The sequence below is a fragment of the Leptonychotes weddellii genome, chromosome 8 (assembly GCF_054177405.1).
Source record: "Leptonychotes weddellii isolate Sample4059 chromosome 8, ASM5417740v2, whole genome shotgun sequence".
Classification (NCBI taxonomy): Eukaryota; Metazoa; Chordata; class Mammalia; order Carnivora; family Phocidae; genus Leptonychotes; species Leptonychotes weddellii.
In genome coordinates, this window is record NC_138376.1 from 58,873,180 (window position 1) to 58,881,644 (window position 8,465).

The following is an 8,465-nucleotide window of genomic DNA, read 5'->3' on the forward strand; positions in this document are numbered from 1 at the left end:
GCTTATTGAAACTGAAAAATATAACTTACAAAACTGACTCAATGTAAGCATATAAGAAATATTCTCTAACCATTAAAGAAATTGAAAGAGTAATTCACGATTTTTTCCAGAAGAAAATCCCAAGCCCCATAAAGTTTTCAGGCAAATTGTATCAAACACCTAAAGAAAATGTTATTCCAACTTTACACAAACTCTTCTGCTCATGATGACCTGAATCCAGGTAAGTATTAAATTTATATTATGATCCCAAATCCCTTGAAGATGAGTAAGTGTTGAGGATATATGATAAACTATAATGATAATTTTTAAAAATGGGTGGTGGTGGCAAAGCTACACAAACAGATCAGTGGAACAAAATACACAGTTTTGAAAGACGCATTTAGGGAAATTTCATTTATGCTACCATAGGCATTGCAGCTAAGTGAGTAAAGGAAAAACTAATTATCTTAGTCTGGTGTTTTTAGAAACTGGAGTCTGGAGAAAAGCTTAAGGGCTATTTCTTTACTGGGAGATCTAATCGCAGGGCAGAAAAAGTGAAGACAGTGAGGCTGGGAAGGAGGGCGAAACAAATACATTTCTGAGCTTCACAAAGAGACACAGCTGGTTGCTCAATGCTCAGTCATGCCGAACATTTTAAGACAGGCTGTTCAGAAGCATCCCGCTTCACAACAGTCTCTCAGAAGAAGGATGAGAGGAGAATTAATCTGCTCGTTTTCACTTATCTTCTATTCCTCACTGGTCGAAGTTTGTCTCAGAAAACATTAACCCCACCACAATTCCAGGCTGTATCACTTGGTCCCTTTGGGCCACCTCTAGGACACTCGTGCCAAGATCTCATGCCTCATAGCACTGGATTTTATCTAGAGCGGGGCAGTGGCAGGAGAAGCCAGAGACTCTATGAGTCCATTAGGGTTGGGCCTGGGTGCCAGATCCACTGGTACCCCCACAGCAACAAGTGTGATGGGGGCGGTGCTAGCCATGGGCACTCTCTATGGGGAAGGTGGAGACAAATGGCAGCGCTGGTAGACGAAGCAACAGCTCCAGCTGCCGGAGAGCCATCAGGAGCTCACCAAGAGCAATCAGCTGAGGACTCCGGGCAAGGTGAATCTGAGTGAATTGAGGAGCTGCATTAATTGTGTCCAAAACAATTGGATATTCATATGGGAAAATAAGACATCTGATCCTACTTCACACCTTAAAAAAGTCAATTCCAGGGGCGCCTGGGTGGCTCAGTCGTTAAGCGTCTGCCTTCGGCTCAGGTCATGATCCCAGGATCCTGGGATCAGTCCCCGCATCGGGCTCCCTGCTCCGCGGGAAGCCTGCTTCTCCCTCTCCCACTCCCGCTGCTTGTGTTCCCTCTCTCGCTGTATCTCTCTCTGTCAAAAAATAAAATCTTTAAAAAAAAAAAGTCAATTCCATGTGGAATAGAGATCCAACTGTGAATGGCAAGACAATTAAGGAGAAGATATTTACCACAAGAGAAAGATTTCTTAGGCCTCCAAAAATATAAACCATAAAGATTTAAAACTTTTATAACATTGAGGTTAAGGATCCAGTGTTCATCAAAAGACCTCATGATGAGAGGGTTTTATGAGACAAACCACACATATGGAGAAAATATTTGATATGCATATAATTGATAAATATATTTAGGCTATATAAAAATTATTATAAACCAGAGAGAAAAAGATGAGCAATCCAGTAGAAAAGGCCAAACAATATGAAAGGTGTTTAACAGAAGAACACAAATGGCCTGGGAACATATTTTAAAATGGTCCAACTTAACATCCAAAATCAATTAATGTAATGTATCATACAGAAGGATAAGGGACAAAAACCATATGATCATCTCAATAGACTCAGAAAAAGCATTTAACAAAATTCAACATCCTTCATGATAAAAGCCCTCAATAAACTAGAGCTGGAAGGGAAATTCCTCAATCTGATTAAGGGTGTCTATGAAAAACAGCTTCCATCACACTTAATGACAGAACACTAGATGCATTCCCCTTAAGATCAGGAACGAGATAAAGATGTCACTCTGGCCATTTCTATTCCATGTTGGACTGGCCGTTTTAGCCAGGGCATTGCGGCAAGAAAAATAAATAAATAAAAAGCATCGAAATTGGAAAAGAAGAAGTAAAATTATCTCTACTTGCAGATGACATCATCTTTCTTGTATATAGAAAATCCTAAGGATTCTATTAAAAAGCTATTCAAAGTAATAAATGAGGGCGCCTGGGTGGCTCAGTCGTTAAGCGTCTGCCTTCGGCTCAGGTCATGATCACAGGGTCCTGGGATCGAGTCCCACTTCGGGCTCCCTGCTCAGGGGGAAGCCTGCTTCTCGCTCTCCCACTCCCCCTGCTTGTGTTCCTGCTCTCGCTCTCTCTCTGTCAAAACAATAAATAAAATCTTTAAAAAAAAAAAAGTAATCAATGAGTTCAGCTAGGTTGCAGGACACAACACCTATATACACAAATCAATTGTGTTTCTATACTGTAGCAATGAACAAATCATAAGTGAAATTAAGAAAACAATTTCATTTACAATAGCATCAAAAAGCATAGAATACTTAAGAAAAAATTTAACAAAAGTACAATACTCATACTCTGAAAATCATAACATATTGTTGAAAGAAATTAAAGAAGACCTAAAATAAATGGAAAGACATTCAGTGTTCACAGATTGGATGACTTAGTACTGTAAAGATGGCAATACTCTCTGAACTGATCTACACAAACAATGCAATCCCTATTAAAATCATAGCTGGCTTCTTTGCAGAAATCAACAAGATGAACCTAAAATTCACATGGAAATCCCAGGAACCCAGAATAGCCAAAACAATCTTGAAAAAGAACAGATTTGGAAGGCTCATATTTCTCAATTACAGAATTTACTATGGTGCTGCAGTAATCAAGAAAATGTGGTGCTGGCATAAGAAAAGACATAGAGGGGATGCCTGGGTGGCTCAGTTGGTTAAGCGTCTGCCTTCAGCTAATGTCATGATCCCAGGGTCCTGGAATGGAGTCCCGCATCGGGCTCCCTGCTCAAGAGGGAGCCTGCTTCTCCCTCTGCCTGCAGCTCCCCCTGCGTGTGTGCTCTCTCTCTCTGCCTGTCTCTCTCTTTCTGACAAATAAAATCTTTTTTTAAAAAAAAGAAAAGACATAGAGATCATTAGAATAGAACTGAGTTTATTTCTAACCCTCACATTTAGGGTCAACAGATTTTCAACAAGGATGTCAAGACAATGAAGTGGGGAAAGAACAGTCTTTTCAAGAAATGGTGCTGGGACAACTGGATATCCACATGCAAAAACAATGAAGTTGGACCCATACTTTGCATCATATACAAAATTTAACTCAAAATGGGTCAATCTAAATGTGAGAGCTAAACTATAAAACTCTAGAAGAAAGTACAGACAGAAATATTTATGACCTTAAACTAGTCAATCAATGGTTTCATAGATAGGATGCCAAAAGCAATAACAACAATAGAAAAAAAATGATAAAATGGACATCATTAAAATTGAAAGGTTTTGTGTTTCAAAAGACACCATGAAGAAAGTGAAAAGACAACCTAACAAATGGTAGATTTTTGCTAATTCTATATCTGATAAGGGACTTTTTTTTATAGAACATGTAACAAACTCTTACTACTCGATAATAAAAACACAGTTAAACCAATTTTTAAAAGAGGCAAATGATCTGAATAGACATTTCTCCAAAGAAGATGCAAACACAAATGGTCTGAAAGCATATGAAAAGGTGTTCAACATCACTAGCTATCAGGGAAATGTAAATCAAAACCAAACTGAGATACCCACTTGGCGTCCACTGGGATGACTATAATCAAAAGACATAATATATTGGTGAAGATATGGGGAAATTGGAACCCTCATACACTACTGGTGGGGATGTAAACGGTGCACTACTATGGAACTGCAGCCACTAGCATTTCCTCAAAAGGTTAAACATAAAGTTAACCATATGACCCAGCAATTCCACTCCTAGGTGTATATGCAAGAGAAATGAAAATACATATCCACATAAAAATGTGTACACAGTGTTCAAAAGTGGAAACAATTCATATGTTGTATTTCTATACAACATTCCATGGATGAAGGGATAAATAAAATGTTGTATATCGATAGAATGGACTATTATTTGACAATAAAAATGAATGAAGTACTGATAATGGTACACACTACAATGTGGACGAACCTTAAAAGCATTATGCTAAGTGGAGGAAGCTGCTCACAAAGAACCAGATGTTATACGATTTCACTTAATAGGAAATGTCCAGAGTAGGTAAATCAATAGAGACAAAACGTTACCAGGGCTGGTGGATTTGGGCGGGGGGAAATGGGAAATGACTGTTAATGGACACAAGATTTCTTTGGGAGATGATGAAAATGTTCTAAAATTGCTTGCGATGATGCTTGTACAACTCTGTAAATAAACTAAAAAGTCTTGAATTGTACACTTTAAATGAGTGAATTGTAAGGTATGTGAATTATATGTCAATGAAGTTGTTATAAAAAATTAAAAAGTGCTTGACCTCATCCAATATCAGATAGATACAAATTAAAACCACAGTTATTATTTTATTTCTAAAATTTATTTCTAAATAAACAGATTCCAGGGTCCTGGGATCGAGCCCCACGTTGGGCTCCCTGCTCAGCGGGGGGTCTGCTTCTCCCTCTCCCACTCCCCCTGCTTGTGTTCCCTCTCTCGCTGTGTCTCTCTCTGTCAAATAAAATCTTAAAAAAAAAAACACACACACACAAGTGGGGAAAATTTAAAGTTTGGAAAGTGTCAAGTGTTAGCATGGCCAGAGAACAGTGAGAACTGCCATCTGCCGCTTATGGGAGTGCAAATTAGAAGCACCACTTTGGAAGATGCTTTGGCGATGATTTGTACACACCCTATGACCTAGCAAATCAGTTCTTTTCACAAAAACATCAGGAGACGTGAGCAATAATGTTTACAGCAGCTTCTGCTGTGAGAGCAAAAGACTGGTGCAACCCAGCTGTGCAACTCTGGGATGGATTCAGTTGGCCAGGACCCTCAGGCACTTTATCAGTTGTCCCACGGAAACCGCCCACAGTGGAGGAGAGGACACTCTGTAAGTGGAAGTTGGGTGCTATGAGGAAGGGGGAATAACCAAAAACAACCAGCACCATCACAAAACAAATACTCTCTACACACCAGGCTTGTTTGTTTTCCTTTTACCATTGGTTCAGGACCCACAGGGAATATGGGTGTGATTACCTAACTCCCTCAAACTCCTGAAAAGTGTGGAATCATAGAAAGAAATAATATGAGGTTCGAGAAAATGGCAGCTTGGCAACCAAGTGTTTTCCCAGGTGCAAGATGGGACTCTGGGGTGACAGACACTGTCTCTAGCTATGAATAGAGGAAAAGTGACAGTAGGCAGAAGGCAACTCACCCTCCTTTTGTCCCCTGGCTGTATCCCCTGCCCTAGAGACTCAGAACAGGGACAGAGGAAGCCCCTGGACCCTCCATTGCTGAGCTGGTTCAAAACCTGTGTTACCTACATTAACCATTCCTCCACTCTCTACCCACTCTTCAGGGGCCAGGGAGAAAACCAAACTGACACTCCTTGTTTTCCTTCTTGCCACCTCAGCCACAGAAGTAGATCCTGTCTTATCGCTGGGAAAAGAGCTTCTTCCTTCCTCCATCTGAAGTGGGTTCCCAGCTTCTCTTGCCACTAATCATTTATTTTCAGAGTGTGACATTTTCCCATACTTGTTCTTTCTGTTAACAAATCCTCACTAATCATTTATTTTCTAAGCGTGACATTTTCCCACATTGTCCTATTAATAAATCCTCACTTGTCTTACCGTCTTCCCAGGTGACACTGATGTCATTGATTTGCTCCCTCACCACAGCTTCCTCTTCTGGCCACAGATTCTTAAAAGCATCTCAGGAGTCCCTCCTCAGGCTCCCACTCCTCCCCCTCCACCAGCGGTAAGCAAATCTCAGTGTCAGTTGAAGGATTTCATGCCCTGAATCTGCAAACCAGGGTCATCTGTCAACACCATTTACCTAAGGTGGTAAAACCTGTGAATTATGATTTTTAGACAGGTTTTGTTTCTCTAGAAAAAGGCAGCAGGGAATCTTATAGGCCATAGAGGGAAGGGGTTTTAAGTGGGTCTGCAAGGACGAATACGTATCTATACATTTTTGTATGTAGATACATAAAACATATATAAATATAGTATATATAAATAATGTAGTAATGTTTCAGCAATTCAAGTGGATTTTACCTTTTAAAAGTTCAGCTATTTTGCTGATAAATATGACAAGATTTACATATAATGTTTGCTTATTTTCACCTAATACCTTGTAACATAACTAAAGAGTAAAAAGGCCTTTTCAGTCTTCTACTATTTAAAGTTTCTTTGGTGAGGGGCACCTGGGTAGCTCAGTTGGCTAAACCTCCAGCTCTTGATTTCGGCTCAGGGTCGTGAGATTGAGCCCTACGTTGGGCTCCGTGCTCAGCAGACAGTCTGCTTGAGATTCTCTCTCTACCTCTCCATCTGTCTCTTCCCCCCTCTAAAATAAATCTTAAAAAAAAAATAAAGTTTCTTTGGTTATCGTTCATGTCATTATTTTATTCACAGTACACATCATTCTCTCTAGGAGATTCTTGAAAACTCATTTTACTATGAAGTATATTTACTTTGTCTACTATTATTATATACTTCTTGCTTTCAAAAAGTATTTGAGGGGGTGTCTGGGTGGCTCAGTTGACTGAGAGTCTGCTTTGGCTCAGGTCATGGTCCCGGGGTCCTGGATCGAGCCCCATGTGGGGCTCCCTGCTCAGCAGGGAGTCTGCTTCTCCCTCTGCCTCTCCCCCGAGTTTGTGCTCTCTCTCTCTCTCTCTCTCTCATTCTTGCTCTCAAATAAATAAAATCTTTTAAAAAAAGAAGTATTTGGGTGGCTCATAATAAAAAACCTAAAAATAATAAAATTACAATAGTAGAAAATAAAAGCCATGCAAAAGAAAGAAAGCAAATATGCTTAACTCATTAGCAAATAAAGCTATCATGATTGAACATTAACCTGAGCTTCCTAGCAGCCAAAGTAAAAGGGGAAACAGAAACCATACCAACTCTTCAAATTTGAAAACAGGTTTGGTTTTGTTCTGCAACCAAATCTAAAAGGAGTATCCAAAAGGAAACATTCATTCATTCATTCATTCATTTGAAAATGACTTATTTAATACTTGCAAGGAACCAAATCCTGTATAACATACTGGGAATACAATGTTAAACATTTCAAAAATGGTCTCTGCTCTCATTTAGGATAGAATAGAGCAAAACTTTTTTTTTTTTTTAAAGATTTTATTTATTTATTTGAGAGAGAGAATGAGATAGAGAGAGAGAGCATGAGAGGGGGGAGGGTCAGAGGGAGAAGCAGACTCCCCGCCGAGCAGGGAGCCCGATGCGGGACTCGATCCCGGGACTCCAGGATCATGACCTGAGCCGAAGGCAGTCGCCTAACCAACTGAGCCACCCAGGCACCCTAGAGCAAAACTTTTAATGTGAGTGTGGTTGGAAGTTAGATTTACCTAAAAAGATAGCAGAATCTGCTTCCAAGAGTCCTTAAGAGTGCATGCTTACCTACTCGGGCTTACATGTTCATGTCTAAACTCCATGGATTAAAAAATGGCCTATTTTGCAAACTTGTGGCCATATCATTGCATTCCCTTCCATACCTCCTATTTAAGTAAAAGAGAGACAAATAAGAAATGCAGTCTATGATAGAAACATTATAATTCAGACTCATATTTGAGGTTGAATAATTTAGAGATTGAATAAAGAGGAGGAAGTTATATCAGACTCTTTTGTTCTTTTTCAGTTTGCCAAGAGTGAGTGGTCAGAGGAGAGTACAAGGAGAGAGGTAAAAGGAGGAAGAAATGGAGAGAGGAAGAGAGGAGAGTCAGAGGAAGTGAGCATGAATGTGAGAGAGAGCCTCTGCTTTAAAGGAATATGATGTTGAAAAAGGCTGACAGGCAGAAAACAAGCCACAGTGTTGTTGCTATGGTTACTGGACCATCTGTGTTCTTGCCTACCATACACCAAAGGGTTATATAACCTAGTAGCCAGATAAATATTAAAATGGACCTAACAGTGACATGAGTTATTTTTGTCATTTTTAAAAAGGGTGATTCTAAATCAAATTGCAACATTACACAACTGCTCTTTATGTCTACTTCCAGGTGAAGCGCTCTAGAATGTTAGTACAATTCCCCTTGAGGGCATCAAGAAATATCTGAAGTATTGCAATGGCCCTGATTTTCAGTCCTTCAGAGACCGTTGTGCCTATTACTTTTTTTTTTTTTTTTGAAGTAGGCTCCACGTGGAGCCCAGTGTGGGGCTTGAATTCACAACCCTGAGATCAAGACCTTAGCTGAGATCAAGAGTCGGGCACTTAACC

The 8,465-nt window shown here is 39.8% G+C and overlaps 1 protein-coding gene across 1 annotated transcript in view; it reads left to right on the top strand.

Annotated features, from left to right (window-relative positions):
- The first annotated feature begins 1,010 nt into the window (after positions 1–1,010).
- SH3BGRL2 (SH3 domain binding glutamate rich protein like 2) overlaps positions 1,011–8,465 on the top strand; it is a 78,690-nt gene continuing 71,235 nt past the window's right edge. The window contains exon 1 of the mRNA XM_081829357.1: positions 1,011–1,101. Within this exon, the coding sequence (XP_081685483.1) occupies positions 1,011–1,101 (91 nt within the window). The remainder of the gene's footprint in view (positions 1,102–8,465) is intronic.